This window comes from Hypomesus transpacificus, unplaced genomic scaffold (genome assembly GCF_021917145.1).
Source record: "Hypomesus transpacificus isolate Combined female unplaced genomic scaffold, fHypTra1 scaffold_31, whole genome shotgun sequence".
NCBI lineage: Eukaryota > Metazoa > Chordata > Actinopteri > Osmeriformes > Osmeridae > Hypomesus > Hypomesus transpacificus.
This window is the reverse complement of record NW_025813837.1, coordinates 2,523,539-2,541,761: the sequence shown is the minus strand read 5'-3', so window position 1 is coordinate 2,541,761 and position 18,223 is coordinate 2,523,539. Positions and strand designations below refer to the sequence as shown.

General features: G+C 48.3%; 2 protein-coding genes across 2 annotated transcripts; both read right to left on the bottom strand.

Moving 5' to 3' along the window:
- Nucleotides 1-520: 520 nt before the first annotated feature.
- On the bottom strand, nucleotides 521-13,420 carry LOC124464113 (glycerol-3-phosphate acyltransferase 4). The gene is made up of 14 exons (XM_047016032.1): nucleotides 13,331-13,420; nucleotides 12,835-13,056; nucleotides 11,412-11,947; nucleotides 8,572-8,641; nucleotides 8,181-8,481; nucleotides 6,567-6,641; nucleotides 6,350-6,439; nucleotides 4,614-4,707; nucleotides 4,267-4,382; nucleotides 4,075-4,130; nucleotides 3,863-3,948; nucleotides 3,511-3,639; nucleotides 2,365-2,444; nucleotides 521-2,258 (listed from the first exon to the last, which is right to left on the bottom strand). The coding sequence occupies exons 3-14, from the start codon at nucleotides 11,571-11,573 to the stop codon at nucleotides 2,150-2,152; spliced, it is 1,368 nt and encodes a 455-aa protein (XP_046871988.1). The 5' UTR covers nucleotides 11,574-11,947; nucleotides 12,835-13,056; nucleotides 13,331-13,420; the 3' UTR covers nucleotides 521-2,149.
- A 60-nt stretch (nucleotides 13,421-13,480) lies between these two features.
- Nucleotides 13,481-16,661, bottom strand: polr3d (polymerase (RNA) III (DNA directed) polypeptide D). Its single transcript, XM_047016037.1, has 9 exons — nucleotides 16,526-16,661; nucleotides 16,095-16,263; nucleotides 15,913-15,956; nucleotides 15,669-15,829; nucleotides 15,214-15,338; nucleotides 14,949-15,123; nucleotides 14,563-14,810; nucleotides 13,905-14,057; nucleotides 13,481-13,815 (listed from the first exon to the last, which is right to left on the bottom strand). The coding sequence occupies exons 2-9, from the start codon at nucleotides 16,248-16,250 to the stop codon at nucleotides 13,702-13,704; spliced, it is 1,176 nt and encodes a 391-aa protein (XP_046871993.1). The 5' UTR covers nucleotides 16,251-16,263; nucleotides 16,526-16,661; the 3' UTR covers nucleotides 13,481-13,701.
- Between the last annotated feature and the right edge of the window lie 1,562 nt (nucleotides 16,662-18,223).

The window sequence follows — 18,223 nt, the reverse complement described above, 5'->3', positions numbered from 1 at the left end:
TGTTGAACCATGGGATGGTTTACACAACCAACCTTTCAGGGTTTCTCCCTGCTTCCTCCTGCGTCTCCTCTAGGCTTTGTGTGCTTTATCCACTGCATCCATTCGGAGCTCTTGCAGCTCACTGGGGCTTGAGAATATCGTGTTTTCATCAGTCGTGAATACAAAACACCCCTCCCCCCCCCCCCACTACCTAAAAGGAAAACCACTGAAAGCAGTCTGAGGTAGTTTGTCACCGCTCGCCTCGGACACAAGCTGGGTTCTGGATAGGCTCCCAAAAGAACCGCTAGCGATAACTTAGCCAAGCTCGAAGACGGTTCTGGCGGGGACAACATGTCCTTGCGTGTGCTGTAAACTAATGGGATCGACGCAGAATCAAGAAAACTCTCAAAGAGAAGCTTTCTTCCCTCACCACTATCAACGTTAAGGTTTCTTCTCAGTTGCCATAGCTCCTATCAGAAAGACACCAGAGGATCGTGTTTTGTAGGCTACATTTAAACCAATTAAAACTCTGGAAACCTTATTTAAACAGAGGGTTTATTATGAATGATGTCAAGAGTCATGGGAATGACTTGGATGGCTATGGGTCTTCAACAGGTTACCAAGCAATGAGTCAAGTCAACAATACAGAGTTAGCACTCTGCTACAGGATGAAATGCACCGTCAACACTCACATTTGCCCCACTACTGGCAAACTGACCAGCGAGCTGGCCTGCATGTTATTTCCATCTGGCCGTCTCTTAATGGGTTCAAAGTCTTACTTTGCCTACTGTTTGTTTGTATACAAAACAGGAATCCTGAAAGGACCCAAGTGAATGCCAGCAACAAATCTCAATGCGATCTTTCCAAATCAATCAAATTTGCACAGACTCCTCCTTGGAATCTTTTTTGTGTGTGTATTGGTTACATGTCATCTATACCCTTGCCCGTAACAGGTCGTTCTACCATCGTGACCTATTATTAAAGAGGCATAGTACAATCTCTCTCAACATTTCCCTACACAACCTCAGAGGCCAGAGAGAACTACAGCTACGCTTTCACTCCACCAAGGTGCCGCAGAGCAGGGGAAAGATGGCAGACGAAAACAAGAGCAGAGGAAGGTCAAAAGGATTTGGCAAGACAATTCCTACAATAAACGAGCCCCAGAGGTCCGTTTAAGAAGTGGAAGTATTAATAAATTATTAGGGTTTGTGGTGGTGGGGGGGCATGTTTATATATTTTACATCACATACATAAGGGGTAATGACATGTTACAACCATGTCGTAACTCACAAACAGTGGGGACGTTAATTGAAATTAGTTTGCTGCTTAGTAAGAAAGCTAATCTGTGTCTGAAACATATAGGGGGGGGGGGGGGGGGGGGGGGGCTTAGAAAGCCTCCCAGTTCAATGGCATAGTAGGAGGAGAGAGGGGGGGTCTGTAACATGTTTCATACAGAGGGCCAGACCCCTTTCCCTGCCATGAAGTAACGCCCTTCTCCATTTCATAACGTGAACAAATCTCCACATTCCATGGAGAGAAGCACTAATGAACACAGAATCTGGGCTCCCCTGTGATTATTCTACATGGGGATTTAAACGCTTAAAACAAAAGTCAACAATAAAAAAAAAACTGGGCATGGCATGAGGGACGTAAACGTGGCAGATTGCAAGACATTCACTTCCTGACATGGTCACCAGTTTCCCTTTATTACACCCTTTCCACTATTACCTACCCCACCTCTCTGTCTCTGGTCATATAACAGCTGCTTAGAACCATTGCAAGAATAACTGCAAAACATGAAAGAAAAAGAAAAAAGAACAGACTTAAAACCAGCACATGAATTCAAACAAATACATTTGTCTCGCAAAAAGACAGTCCGTCACGACGGAAGACCCCACAGTTTTCTTGCGCGTGTAGCGCGCGCCACAGTGACAAAATCCACCGTCGACAACACAGGGAGAGTTAAGCTCGGACTGGAGTGGGACAGTTATGAGGATATGATATGCCAGGCGGAGGCAAGGACCGAGGAAGCAACAGGAGAAATTCCTGATGTCAAGGGTGGGGGTGAGCGTGGGAGGGGGGAGGTTTCGACCCTCCCGTGGAAAGCAGACCGTCAGTCCGGCAGTGCCCAGTGAGAGGAATCCGCCCCTCTTCAGACAGGTTTTTCTCCTCAAGAACGACTACGGTCCTCTTGTGTTCCTACGAGCATTTTGCTGTATAGCTTCTGCTGCTCCTCTTTAAAGGTATCTTTTACCTTTCCTCGTTTCAAACCTCCATCCCTAAAAAAACAAAACAAAGAGATCAAGCAAAGGTCACGACTCATCTCCCACCGTTGTGAGAGTTGTAATCGTAGAGTTTGCCGGGGCGTGCGACCGCCTTGCTCACCATAGCAGGTCGACCAGACCTCCCTGCCTGGCGATAGCCGACTTCACGCGGTTGGCGAACTGCACCGCGTCCTCTCCCTCCTGCTCGGAACAGAGGAGACACGAGTCAGGCCCGGACGCTCAGCTTTATTAACCACACATCACACATCCTGGGGGAGTACCTGGGAGTTAGCACGTAGCTAGGTTTTACGTTACGTAAAACCGTTGATCAGAATAGATTCCCTCCCTTTTGAATTGCATCAGGAAGGTCTCCCCGAAGGAGACTAAATATGGAGGCTAATGATTCGGCAGTGAGATCCCTCATGACCAGGGAGGAGGAGGGGGAGGAGGGGGCTCAGTGCAGTGGAAAAACTGATCAAAGGGCAGGCCAGAGACCTGATTCGCGGCCCACTGCGCTCATCCGACTGACATTCAGAGAGTGAGAGAAATAGAGAGAGTGACTTGCCTTCCTCTCTGCTTTCCACATCAGCATGGGGGTCTATGTACGGTCAGGGCACTGGGGCCCGTTTGGGCCCTGCCTCACACGCTCTCTGTTCTGGAAAGGGGTGGGTGGTTCCCCTCTCTTTCCTGTTGTTCAGGAGCTGTGCCTGGCTGGCATGGAGCGCAGTGGAATTGTAATGGAGGGGGGGGGGGGGGGGGGGGGGGGGGGGGGGGGGACAACCTGAACTCCACTGGCTAACATCGAGGTCTATGTGCCTAGCAAAAGCTTATTCATGATCGCTTTTTCTCCCCCAACCCTGGAATGACTTGCCCATGAGGCCCAGACACATTAGGGAAATCAGCGAAAGCCACTTTGAATAACATTTCTTTAAAATCAAAAGATGGCCGCCGCCACAGCCTCAACGCTGGCTGAGTGGCTTCGGATTTGAAATCCCTCTCCAAGTGTCATTTGCATTTCCCAAATGCAATCCCTGGTGGACCCAGGTAAACAAGCACGCTCGTGGGCGGGGGGCAGGTAGGGGGCAGGGGAGGGGGGGGGGCAGGTAGGGGGCAGGGGGGCAGGTAGGGGGCAGGGCTGACCTCCTTGCTCATGGGGGCAGGTGAGGGGGCAGGGGAGGGGGGCAGGTAGGGGGCAGGGCTGACCTCCTTGCTCATGGGGGGCAGGTGAGGGGGTAGGGGAGGGGGGCAGGTAGGGGGCAGGGCTGACCTCCTTGCTCATGGGGGGCAGGTACCACACGCTGCACACAATGGCCCAGCTGCTCATCATCCTCAGCAGGTAGCTGACCATCCCGAACTTGCTGCTGTTCCAGAAGGCGTCTCCAAAGCGGGGATCGTACTGAGAGACCGGGGACATGATGCAGAAGGGTTAGGAGTACTGTCTCTCAATGACACACACACACACTGTATGTCTTTTACACACACACACACACACACACACACACACACACACACACACACACACACTGTATGTATGTCTTTTACACACACCCACACGGTATGTCTTTTACACACACACACACACACACACACTGTATGTCTTTTACACACACACACCTCACCTTGATTGCGACAGGGTAGACTGTGGATCCAATTTCAAAGCTGCCTTTTTTAAACATCATGACTGACGTGTTGTTGATGCAGGTACCTTGGGGATGCAACAGCCAGGGAGGACAGGACGATTAGACACGACACGTGTTCCAAACACAGCACCAGTCTAAGACCAGTCACGTCGCTTCATGTGTGGCAGAGCAGATACCCAGAAACAACTTACCCTCGGGGAATATTAAAATAGGAAGCTTGGTCTTGTCTTCGACGTGATCGCTCAATCTGCACCAAACAAGATACAGTTTATTAGAAACGCTAAATCTGATTTCTCATTCCACCGGGTAGGTGTGTGTGTGTGTGTGGGGGGGGGGATTCACAGAGCCACTGTAAACAGAAGCACTTCAATGTGCAACTCCACCTTTTAGCCACCAGGTGTCGGTCTTTTACTTCAGAGCGTTCAAACCAGATGTGAGGGCAGGCCTTCACCATGGACTTCTGAATAACTCCCATCAAACCGCCATGTATTTGACCAACCTGCGACACAGTCAAGTTGTAAATAAAACAAAGCTCATGCAAACACACAGGGATAAATAATAAACCTGACGAACCTGTCATAACTAAAATAAAGTGTCGCTTAATTTGCTCTTGGCGGTTTAAGGGCGGTTATTGTTTATTAAATGTTAAACTGCGAGACGGCATGTCTACATCGCTGGCAGCTGGCCGTGTGATTGTAGTCTTGTGCCTGGTGAGACGGCATAAAGTTACCATTGCATAGCAGCCATCACTGGCCAGGATGATGACATCGATGGGGGAGGTGTGGTTGGCCACACAGATCCCTCCATTCTTGGGCTTGTTCTCACTGGGGAGACAGAGAGAGACAGGGGAGGGAGAGAGGGAGAGAGAGAAGGGCAGAGAGAGAAGCAGAGAGAGAGAGAAGGGAGAGGGACAAAGAGGGTGGGGGGGTAGAGGTTGGGAAAGAACAGGATTTGTCATCGAACTTAATCAAACACAACCTTGTCGACGGGTTCTGACTTGGAAGGAGGAAGTGGGCGGCAGGAAATGAAAAAATGTTCAGCCTGAGGTCATACCTAGCACGTGGTAGTTCCGCTCTTTCCCCTCACTGTAACCAACAAAAACTACAAAAAAAAAGGAAAGGGAAGAGAAAGTGTGGTAGAGTTCAAAGGTCGAGGCTGAAGGCCTGGAGTCGGGCTGATCTGGGAGCATGTTTCAGGTCCTATTACAACCCTGGAGAACCCCTCTGTGACTGTGTATTTTTAGGCCCTCCCAGAGCAGAGCATGTGTCACAACAGGCCTTTGGTCTGGTGTTGCATGTCCTGAACTGTAGACAGGGCTAATGAGAGAAGTGCAAGATGGGACACAAACTTTAACTGCCACATTCCTGGGAAGTCACCCGTCAATTGCTTGCCGGAGTCGCCCCAACTATTTAATGTAGGCGTCTGTTCGGACAACTTCTCAAAATCTCTCTGTCGCAGAATTTCCTGTTTTGCAACAAGCATCTGTGGTTTGACTCGTGATGCTGGCAGGGAGAGACTTGGCTCAAACAGTAGTCAAGTCGTCTCATCACAACAGCAGGGACGGCCTCTAGGCACCGTGTGTCTGACAATGGCCGCCGCCACAACAATGACTGAGCATTAATAAAATCAATCGTTAGAGGGGTCACCTCCGTGAGTCATCTCAGAGCGAACGTCAGTCTGACTCTACTGATCCGTTACAGAGCGAAGCGGGACGAGAACACTCTTCAACTAACATGGAGGTTTTGTTTTGAAAATTGCCATTTCACTTCCTGTGCTACTTCCTGTAGACCCCAGAGCACCCCAGAGACAGCTCAGCTCTGAGCCCTGGGCCTTGTTTGTCTCCAGGCCTCCCTCTCCATTTCTCCCCCCCTCCCTCCCTCTCCCTCTCCCCCATTCAAATGAGGGGGAAAAAGCCCTCCTTTAAACGTTTCCAAACACAAGATACCACTATCATCCGACGTGTGATGACGACCACAGGCAGATCCATTTGCATGTTCTACTGCTTCCAGTGAACAACACAGTGGGGGAGCCATGTTAAAAACTGTAGAAGGCAGACGAGTTAAGACCATTTGGAGCTGGGTATCTGTAAGGGTACTACGCCTCGTTTGGAATGTGGAGGCCTCATCTGACCAGACTGAGCTTTGTGTGTGTGTGTGTGTGTGTGTGTGAGAGAGAGAGTGGTCCGGCCCACAGACTTTTGTATTCTACCTAAGCTGGCTCTGTTCAGCACAGTGGAAGTTAATGTAGACAGTGACTATGCTGGCCCCTAGCTGTCTCCTCTTCCCGGAACAGCTCTTAGCAAGCTGCGTTCCAATTGTAAACACACACCAAGTTCTCCTACTTTGTCTAACGGATAGTTTCTGTCTACCGTTTGATCCAAGTCCTATGTAAACGATTAAAATGACAACCAAAATCCCTTCTTCGATGCCCTACGCGTGGCTGTTTAACGCATTTGACGCCACTAACCTGTCGTGATAGGTGATGATGGCGGTGAGTGCCCGTACGCAGATCCTGTAGCACATCAGATGAACCTTCTCGCTCAGAAGGTTCTTCATCCTGAGGGGAGGACAGAGGACAGACCTGACGCCTGGATACCACAGCAACACTCGGTAGACTTTTGGAATTTACAGAGACTGTTCCGGAAGCTGAATGGGATCAAATCCAATGAGGTGAAAGGTCTCACCTTCCGTTGGGAAGAAACCCGATGATGGAGGTCAGCACCACTAGAAGGCCCACCCCAGTGAAGGCCAGCGTTACCCTGTAGAAGAAGCACAGCAGTCACACACACAGTAGTCATACAGCCCAGTGTGTGGGCTGTGTCTTAACAAAGAACCTCTACGTTCCAGAAGAAACATTCTACCTACTAGTCACAGGGAAACAAATGCAGATTACTCACTGCAGGTAGACTGCGTTCTCCATTGGTTTATACTCTCTACTCTGTCAGGCAACCATGACTGTCATGTCAACTGGAGACCTCCAGCGGTCACATTAGGCCGCAGTTAAGACAGGCGGCCGGCGGGCAGACAAGACAGACAGAGGCAGGTTTAATCCAGGTGAATACCCACACGGCTGGAGATGGAGGAGATTAAAAGGGCCAATGAGATCCACTACTCATGGGAAGGGAGAGCCAAATCCCTCCGCTGTGAGGTGAGGAGGGCTGGTGAAACGGGATCCTGAGCGTGAAGCGGGTCACTGGGAGATTGTGTCTTTTCCAAGTCACTAGCTAGGGACCTCTGGGTACCACTCAAGATAATAACCAGCTTATCCAGGACAGCTTTGGCCCTGCCCTCCCCCCTGCTCCTTCCACTCAGTGTGTTAACCGCGTGCACAGCATAAAGCTAGTTCGGTCGCTCCCTGGATCACAGCGTTGGTGTCTGATGTTGTACAGGTTTTATTAGGAGGAGAGACTAACATGGCTAGATTTGGAAAACCATTGTTTGCAAGGACATGATAAATAGGAATATCCGCTGTTACAGGGGAAACTAGTTAGATTTGAAGTAGTTTGAGGCTATCTTGTTGTTATGATAGGTGACCTATGCACTTTTGTAAAGCTCTCTCTTGGAAGTCGCTTTGAATAAAAGCGTCTGCTAAATGAATAAATGTAAATGAGTATAGTATGGAATACAAGCTAGTAAGGAATCCTAGGGTTTAGGCTAGTGGGGGTGTTGTCTGTCTGGATGGATAATGGTGGCCTGGTTTGGAAATGTGTATCTGGACTGAAGCCAGACTTGAGTTAGTCCTGGGTCTGTGACCCATTTGTCTCCCCAATCAACTCTCACCCCTGAGGGGGAAACCTCCGTCCTCACTGGAAGTGGACTGGTATCCTGAATGGGGAGGAGAGCTAGGCTAGCTGGTGTACTTAAGTGCCAAAGCTGAAGAGAACCTCAGCTAGCTGGTATATCGCAGGAAGGCAGGGGAGAGGCTAGGCTACCTGATGAGGGAGGCTAGCCGGGGAGAGAGGCTAGCTGGGGAGAGAGGCTAGCTGGGGAGAGAGGCTAGCTGGGGAGAGAGGCTAGCTGGGGAGAGAGGCTAGCTGGGGAGAGAGGCTAGCTGGGGAGAGAGGCTAGCTGGGAAGAGAGGTTAGCTGGGGAGAGAGGCTAGCTGGGGAGAGAGGCTAGCTGGGGAGAGAGGCTAGCTGGGAAGAGAGGCTAGTTGGGGAGAGAGGCTAACTGGGGAGAGAGGCTAGCTGGGGAGAGAGGCTAGCTGGGGAGAGAGGCTAGCTGGGGAGAGAGGTTAGTTGGTACAGGAGGCTAGCTGGTGCGCGAGGCTAGCTGGTGCGTGAGGCTAGCTGGCGTACCTGAGTGGCAGCAGGAAGCCGTAGCGTATGAGCACGCCCAGCCCCCATATGACGGTCAGCCTCAGGCTGATGTGCTGGAAGTTGTTGTTGCTGCGCGTGAGCAGGTTCCAGGACTCCAGCTCCTCGGCGGAGAAGCGCTTGATCACCTCGTCGTCCATGATGCTCTCCACGCCCCGCCGGCAGAAGTAAAAGATGTCGGACATCTCGAACTCAGAAGCCGAGTCCAGGTCACGGTTGCTGCCGCTGCGTCGTATCTCTTTGATCTCCTCTTCCAGGGAGGTAGGCTCCTTGGCAATGATGGCTGGACGGAGCACCAGGACATTATGGGATGGCGTCACACACAAACTACACACAGCCCTCCCACCACACACACACCCAAACACTAACTCACCATTAGAGTAGGGCTTGTATATGAGATGATTATTTTCTTTTGCTCCTCTCTCTATCCTCAGCGTAGCCCACTGGATGGAAAACAAAAGAAGAGTTTTAGAGCCAAACTTCAAAAAGATGTATATCTGATTAAACTCAATTTGAAACCTAGCCAATGAAATCCTTAAAACGGAAACTCTGATTAATAATTTATGCCTACTCCATCTCTGTATTTAATATCAAACTGATAACAGCAGATTATGAATACAGCTATTTCACAGACGTGATATAATGTTGAAACTGTAGATATGATTCTGTACTATACAGAGCAGTGTTGGGTTTACTCCACACTGGCAGACTGCCATCCACCTGCAGCCGTTCCCCATTCCACAAAGAGATTCTGAGAAGGCACATCACTTCCAGAACATCGACTCAAGTTCAAGGATCCCTGAGCTCTCAAATATCTCCACGGCCAACATCGAAGAGGCCGTTTCATTTGTTTCCTCTTCAATGAGAGATCGTCTAGCCTTACATCCAGACTTAGAAGATTGTGTTATCCATGCGTACACCTAAGACTAAAACAAACAGGCTTGGCAGGGCTGGGAGCCATGGAAAAGGACAGAATGTTCTCCTTTCCTTAGCAACAACAAGCAGAGTACAGGGGCGGCTGTCTAACCTCCTGGGGGAGGGGGGGGGGGGCAGGAGCTCTGAACCTTTCACGCCAAACACAGGCCCTCGGCTGAGAGCTAGTTCCCACCAGGGAGAGAGCACACCCTCATTACAGTGACGGATGGTCAGGAGAGAGGGGAGCTGAACACACACCAAAGCCCGGTATTCAGCAAATCGGTCGACAAGTAACATCTGCTATTGCACTCGCCCTACATGCTTCTGGGAGACGACATGCTTCTGGAGTTAGTTAAGAGGGGACTTATATCCCAAAAAATTTAAAGGGTGTCTGTTCATTCTGAAAATGAGAGCAATATGCCTGTGGAGCAATATACTTTGGTCACATAGTGGCTGGACCCAGTTGTTCTCTATGGAACCCATTCGAAACACCAGTTGGATAAACCAGTCGAGTGAACATACAGTATGGTCCTTGTTGATCACAAAGTCTAGCTGTTACACCTGTGTATGAAGCTCAATTTAATACCAGTTTGGGTTGGGTAGAGGAGGAGAATGTTTAGCCATGCTGCGGCTTCGTAGAGTGGAAAACAGAGCCAGAAAACTGGAGCAAGGTAAAGCAGAGCCAGACAAACACACGTTGTGCCAGAGCAGGAGAGGGTGTGTGGTAGCAGAGCCTCTTGCATAACTCTCTCCAATAAGGGATGAGTGTGTGAGTAGGAATTCGACATATGGCCTTGTTTTTGCCTCCATTCTACCTCGCCAGAAGAAGGCATTATACTTCTGTTTCCCCTCATATTCTCGTTCCATGACTGGCTCCAGATGCAGTCGAGTCTGTTCTGGAGGTCTGGTGGGTAAACGTAAGAAGCCAAGCTTCGCTGACTGGCATCTGACATAGCCTTAGCTCTGCTCGAGGACAGACCTACAACTCAACAGTAGGCCAAGATATCTCCTCAGTCTAACTCACCCATCCAGGTCACAGAGGAGTCAGTCCAAGCTCACATGACCAGAGGTCTAAAGCAGGGCATGCATGTACTATACCTCCTATTAAACTAATCTGACAAGAACTAATGATGACCTAGTTAAATCCTTTATGCAATGTGACAAATATAAAGGAAAAAGAGAAAACGGTGGTCTTTTTCCAAGACACAGCCAAGACATTTCCCAGGCCCATGTGATCTGGCATGCAACTGCCCTTTTTTTCCCCTCCATTACCAGTACTCTCTGAGGTGTGAGCTATGATTCCATTAATATCCGAGGCCCACTCTTTCTCTGGTGCGTTTATTTCAGGTAACAGATCTCCAATCTCGAAAGGAATAATTGGAAACTGCTGACACACCAGCCGCTGACACGAACGACAGCAGAGAAAGAGAGAGGTTGGATAACCTTCTCTGGTTTTATCAAAGATTCTTTTTTTAAACATAGTGGGGAAGCGAACGATTATGGTTATTCCTTGCCCCAGTGTCTAGAATCTAGGAAGAGCAACAGGCACCTAGGCAGTGCTGATTGGGCACCATCAGAGAACATGGCCAGAAATAGGCAGTTGATGAAGCGGGTCTAGTCGGTGCAGATTCCCCGCAGTCGCTTCGTAAATCAACTGGTTTTCTACATGAAGACGTCCTGTTAAGTGGAGAAATACAGCCCAGGCCAGTGATCTTCTTTCCTGACCCCAACCACTGAATGAGGCGCTGGGTTACACTAAGAACCAACCGCATCCCCAAAATAGTTTCAAAAAGTAATGTTGTAAATACTGACGGGCAGTGGCTCACTACCAAAGTCTCTACCATAGGACTATATTGACAATAAAATATATAATATTTGACTTTAGGGTGTGCCTACTAGTCTTTCCCATCCGTGTCAACAGTAGTAAACAGACAAGCCAATGAACTGTAGATACAGGCCACAGATAAAGTTAATAAAGGATTGTCCCAGTCCTGTTCACAGCTAAAGATCTCTGACGAATGCCAAATAAAGGTGGGGGAGGAAACCACAAGGTGAAAACAGTACATTGTGAATAAAACAATACAAGAATGATCTTCAGCTAAAGCTTTTGGGCAAATGATGCACTGTCTAAAAGAACACTGCATGTCATTTGAGAGCAGGCACCAGTAACTCCCCCTTCCAGAAGGTCAAGGTCTCCCTCTATTAGGATAAGTCATACATGTAGCAACTTCACAGTTCCTGTACATTTCCATTTAGAGCACCCTGAAGACGAGCCCTATTCCAGTCACCCCTGCTCACCTCAAAGATCTTCAGCAGAGTTTTCATGTAGAGCCGGCGAATACCAAAGGACACCCCAAAGATGGCGGGCACGATGATGAAGACCAGTAGCAGGGTGAACCATACCGTGAAAGAGATTCCCAGGAGGATGCAGAGGAGGTTGTCAAAGGGGAAAAAGAACATCTTGCCAACCGGATGGAGAGGGAGGAGGTAGTGTATACTATGTATATAAAAGGCTGGCCAACAGCTGGAGGGGTGATGGGTCACTTCTCAGCCCTATGCAGCCTCAGTCTCTTTATCGAGGAGCAGGCCTTCATTAAGGATCCTGAGAGACCAGAGTCCTCCTCATGTTCACCTTCTCTGTGGAAGCCAGCATCTTGTTAGTGTAACTCCAGGCCTTGTCAGTGCATAGTCCGTGTGCAAGTCGCTTCAGATGAGCGATGTTTCTCTCGTCAAAACAAAGAAATCAAACCAAGTACAATGCCACTCCAACATCCTCAAGGTGTTAAAGGTGTCAATGGCACATTCCAACCCTTGTCTGTCGTTCAGCATAAGCCCTGGGGAAAACACAAAAACAAAGTTACTTGGCTAATAAAATTGTGTTCTGTGAAGTTGTTTCTCTTTTATTGTTATTGTTATAAATCTATAGCTCATAAACGTGGGAATGTTGTTTTCACGAGAGATGTGGCTGGGTCAAGATAACGCTTCAACCATGCTGCTTTCCCAAGGGTGATAACAGTCTGCCCTTCATTCCATACAGCTGCAGCTGTATGCTGAGATCGTTCTTCACATGAACTTGTTTTGACAATGACATTTATTGTGCAGAAATCACCATTGGCGTTTCACATGCGGCTAACGTTGCTGGGCTAGCTAGCCGGAATAGTGAAGTTAGGACTTTTGGTTATAGCGAACACACATATACTCATCCTTAGTCCTGCGTACAACAGTATTTGACAGTTTGCGAAAGAGATGACTTGACTAAACTGAGTAGACACCTGATCTAGCTTTTTGAACAACCGATAAAACCACCCAACCCAAATGATGACTTAAGTCACGACGACGACCACGACGTCGTTAGCCCACCATCACCATACATACGCCAGTTCTATTTCGAGCTGTGGTGTGGCTGGAGAGGTAGCTACTAGCTACCATTAGCCATGTTAAAATATGATTTCGCGCAGTATTGATTGATAACGTTGGCTTAAAATGTAAAAATACATGTCAGATTAGGTTAGGTACTCAACTATTCCAGCTAGAAAGCATGTTATATGTGCCGCCTAGCCACTGCTAGCTAGCAAGAGTAATAGTTCCAGTTACGATCCGTCTAATAGTACAGTTCCAGTACTGTAGCCAACTGCTGGCTTCAATAACATGCACTGGCAGTAGATAGCTTCTTAGCTTACCCGGTGACTAATTATTGTTAAGTAGCAACATCATTGATTACCTTACTGGTCACAGTATTGGTTTCTCCGATCACTAACTGTACTCCGTCTTTGTGTCCGGCGACTACACTCGCATTGTTGTCTCAACTCCACCCGGTGGATAACGGCCTGGCCAGTAGCGTGGATGTAACGTGAACGATGATGCTGCGCATCAGATGTTCATCCCCGTCCGGGGTCTTGCACACCCTCCCGTGTAGTCCTGCGTGCTTGCTCAAAGCTGACATCTGGTGGCGAAATGTATGAACACAATCACCTTCATAATGTGTGAACCGTACAGGCTATGCCATACACCAGTGGTTTGAGGTGAGACCTGCACAGTCGCAAATGGCATGATGATCATATGAATCCAACAGAAATCTTTAGGCAGCCAAATATATCCCAAAATAGATTATTTTCAAGAAAATTCTTTTTTTCAGTTATTCTTTACATCTTTATTTATATTATATACACACAAGTGTTCTCCATTGTTACAGGTATATTATTGTACAGAATACTTACTTTCTGCTTTCTCCACTCATTTTTTTGTTTCCAAGGTGAAAAAGGAATTGAGGGCATCAGTGTTTTCAAGATGTATGTATATCAACAAACTACCACCAAACCTGATCTTTTTTTCCCCCCCATCACATTAATCCAAAAATAAATAATTGGTTAAATATACAAACTGTATTTTCTCAAAAATCCACATTTCAACTCATCCATTACAGCATACCTATACCTTGTTCAAAATCCAAACTAGACATCTGTGAAACAACGAGATAGGTGGTCATGTCCAACTGTTGTCATGTCCAGCTGTGACACCGCCAGGCGCAGATATTATGGTCTGTCGCTGTGTGGAATCCCACATGCAAGCACCCTGTGGCCTACGGCACTCAGCTCTCCAGTAGGGCTTCAAAGTCAGGTGAGCAGACCATTTTGTGTTTGATGTGGCCCAGGACAGACATGTCGCCCGTCCGACCATCTCCCGTTCCAACCGACACAAGCTCCTGAGAAAACAAACGGTTTAGGGAAGAAACTGTCGGGTCCAAAACGACACGCACCCAACGAGGAAACATGACCGTGGTTGTCATCTGACCTGAAGAAAAGCGCATGGCGTCCCCAGTGCCACGTCGAGCGTGACATGTCCCAAGATGAGCTGCACACGACCCGATTTCCTCACCAGCATCTTCCCCACCAGGCCCTCCTGCAAGTCACTCAGACTGCAAGTGTTTTCCTCCGCTTGCTCCTCCTTCGACAGAGACAACAGCCACAGTGACACACACACACACACTCCAACGACACACTTGTGCGCACACACACCCGGCTCTCGCAGTCCCCTGTCCCGACATCTAGCAGAATCTTCTAGAACAGGGGTTCCCGATCCTGGTCCTCGGGCCCTCCCTGCCCTGCATGTTTTAGATCAGGGGTGTCGAACTCCGGTCCTCGAGGGCCGCTGTCCTGCATGTTTTAGATGTTTCCCTGCTCCAACACACCTGATTCAATTAAAAGGGTTGTTATAACGACCATTCATTCGAATCAGGTGAGCTGGATCAGGGAAACATCTAAAACATGCAGGACAGCGGCCCTCGAGGACCGGAGCTCGACACCCCTGTTTTAGATGTTTCCCTGCTCCAACACACCTGATTCAAATGAATGGTCGTTATCCAAGCCTGATAACGACCATTCATTTGAACCAGGTGTGTAACGACCATTCATTTGAGAGAACTGGTAGGTAGGCCTCCAATTCAACCTACCGGAGATTCCGTTTTTAGCAGCATGGATTGTCCGTCCTCCGACTGCACCTCTGTCTTCACTGGCCTCGCCTCCTTGGTGGGAGGCTGCCCTGGTAACGAATCAGGAAGCTGCATGAAGAACAGCTTCTCGTCTTTGCTCAGGGTGCAGCTCTGCAGAAGGTCCTGCAGGACCTCAGGGTCCGGCATCTGAGGACGTTTGAACATGGACTCCGCCTTCACCTCCAACACCTCCTCCGGTTCTTGTTTCACTGAGAGAGAGGGAACAGGAGGCAGCGGCGTCTTGAAAAGAAACCTGTTTTTAAAAGTGCTTAAAGGATCAACTTGTGACCTAGCTCGGGAGGGTGTCGCTGAAAGCCTGGGGGGGAGGGGGCTGGGGTGTCCTGTACCTTTAACTTCAGCAGTGTCCTCCATCGCCTCACTGTCCTCCTCAGACTTCTCCACCTTGTTGTCTTTTTCAACAGGTTCACCAAACTCCTCCTTGAACCCCCAGCCTGACACGGCCAAGGGCAGCTGGACCGGGCAGCTCCTCTCCTCACTCTTCAGGTACGGGTCATCCAAAAACTGACAGAGGAAAGCGGGAATGAATAACGTAATCATGTAGTAGAAGTTCACACACACACACTCGCATTGTCCAGTGCTGAATTGTCTCACATTGTCTCGTTCCAGCGAGCGCAAGATCTCTTTGGTCTCCTCCTCCGTCTCTCTTTTCTCCTTTTTGATGTTGATTATGGGCGACGGCCCCACAATAGGGGCTTCTGCCTGTCCTTCCCAGCCACCTGGGAACAGCACAGGAAGATAGGAGTCAGATGGCTGAGCGGTTAGGGAATCAGGCTATTAATCAGAAGGTTGCCGGTTCGATTCCCGCCCACCCCAAATGACGTTGTGTCCTTGGGCAAAGCACTTCACCCTACTTGCCTCGGGGGAATGTCCCTGTACTTACTGTAAGTCGCTCTGGATAAGAGCGTCGGATAAATTACAATGTAAGATGATGGAAGCGCCCGCACACACACACACGTGCTGAACAAACGACGGCCACAAACAACCCCAATGAACAGATTATGGAGGAACACACACAGATTTGGTTTTCCAGAGAGTGATCTCCTCACCCCTCTTTTTAGTCATCATGTCCGCTGGACCCTGCTCGAAGATGGAGTGGGACTGGATGACCTCAGGACGACCCCGGCCCCTGCCTCGCCCGTCCCTCTGACCACGGCCGCCTCGTTCTGCGTCCCTCCTGCCCCTGGCCTGTCCACCCTCAACCTTCTGCCTGAGAGAGAGAGAAAACAGCTCATTCTCGTTCGGGAGAAGGACATTTCAGAAGGGCTTCTGGAAATCATCGATTCAACTTACTCATCTTTTGCTTTTCTGCCTATTATGTTGGGAGTGAAGGTTTTCTGAAATAAGAAAACCAAACGGTAAATGCACAGTGACTAACACAAAACACTTCCAACCTAGGTCTAATAATAATTTTCACTCTCACCAGACCCTTGCACTCTTAAGAGAAATGCTCCCTTTACATAAGGTGTCAATACCTTCTTCACCCCTCCCAATGTAAGGTCCCTGGAGCGCATGGAGGGCAGGCGACCGGGGGAGATGGTTGCTGGTAGCCTGCGCCCCATCAGCATACCCCTTCCACTCCCACCTGGGGTTGGGGTGCGTGGGGCGTCGCTGGGGCCAGGTTCTGCCATCCTAGCCAATAGACTACATCAGGAGAATATGTTTAGCAGGCCGATTACCGATTATTGCCGATTATCCGCCGAACCGATACCACAACAAGACCTGCTTTATGTTAGCGAGCTAGTTCATTATGAACGTCGTTAAAGTTAGCTATCCCATAACGTGACAACACACTCACAAGCTAGCAACTGGCAACACATGGTTAGACCACGCTCTGGTGTGCCGGGTAAAACCTGCTCCACCCCTCTGCTGTAAAAATGCGATTGTGAACTATAGGTAAGTTTACCTCGATGTTTGTGAAGCTTTCCACCAAATAAACAGTACTGTTCCGAAATGTTATTAACTTTTCTGTCAAATCTGCACATTAACTGTAAGACTACTGATTCATTGTACACTACGCGTTGAAGAGCACCATGTCTGTGACGTTTATGTCACTTCGGTTGCATCAAACTTGCGCAGCATTTCTTTTGCCCTGCGCATTCTAAAGTACCTCTTATCGTACCAGCCGACCGTACAATAACAAATAAAGTATTTGTTATTGTACATTTACATATTTTTGTAATATGCAAATGTTATCAAGTGTATTATACATATGGGGTTCAGAGTGTGCAGTCTCAAATCGAATATAGAGGATTAAAAATACTTTTATGATCAATCTTCCAAACTGTATCAACGTCCGGTACGTGGACAAAATGTAATTTTGGGGGGTCGCATCTTAAAATGAGGCGGCCTCTAAAAATAAATTATTGTAAGCAATCAGAAATCTGTGGACATGTGAATGAAGTGGCTTGGCCCTGGTCCCCTCTTGGTTATGCTCCTGGAGTTGCTGCCGAGTAGCCTATGCAATTTATTCATAATTACTCATTAGAAGAGATTCATTAAAGTACTGTGGAACCTGCAAGGTGCTGCTGTCCCCAGCTGTATTTCGACCTTGTGGCTGTCATGGCATGTCTAATGATGGATGATTGCATTTTAATTCCACTTTGGAATCAGTGAGCTTTACCAGCACTACATTAGCCAGCCTTTTACAGGAGCTCTGGTGCTAGGCGATAACACTCAGCCAAACCATTGAAAACGTTTTCTGGGTTCATAATATTGTTGTTGCTGTTAGCATAATGAATCATCTCTCCCAAAGCTTGATTAAGCTTTTTCCACATGCCCTTATTTCGACAACCACCTAGTTATCATTATTTTAATGGTGCCGTTGTTTTGAGAGTCCTGAAATGTCACATGTTTTCTCTTAAAAAATTTAGTACAAACCTCACATTTCGAAATTGGATTTTTGTTAACCCTGATAACAGATAGAAACGGCTGTTCCTTGCCCCAGGATTGGTGAGTAGGTTTGTGTGGGTAGCCCATATGGCGCAACATTTGGTCAGAGCTATAAGATCATCATACACATTTTCATAACATAAAAGCATGGGGGACTTTTACATCCATCTATAAACAACAGATTATCTCTATATTTAGGGCAAATGTAGGGCCAAATAGGCAGCTGAGGTCTTTCACAAACAAGTCATTCCCTGGGTCAAGTGGGTATTTTCCTAGTTGCTGTAAGGACTAGCAGAGTGTCACCGTCTTTTGTTGGATGAAGCTACCCCTTCTGAGAGGGTTATTGGTCAGCGATGTGTAATTGCATGAGCGTTTGAAAGCGAGTTGATGCTGAATAGTTTCATTATGAATGCTCATGGACCGGCATTACAAATCTCTTGTGTTCTCAGCAGTTACTGTTGTTTATGTTAAGGCAGTGCAGCTACGCACAGCAAAAGAAACCTCTGAGCGCAGAGAGAGAGAGAGAGAGATTGGAGAAGAAAGAGAGGGAGAGAGGTGGGAGTGAGAGAGAGAGAGAGAGAGAGAGAGAGAGAGAGAGAGAGAGAGAGAGAGAGAGAGGGAGTGCGAACCACGGGATAAAGAAAAAAGAGGTGGGAGGGAGGGAGGCAGGGAGGGACGAAGTGTAAACGAGAGAGAGAGTGAGAGAGGGGGG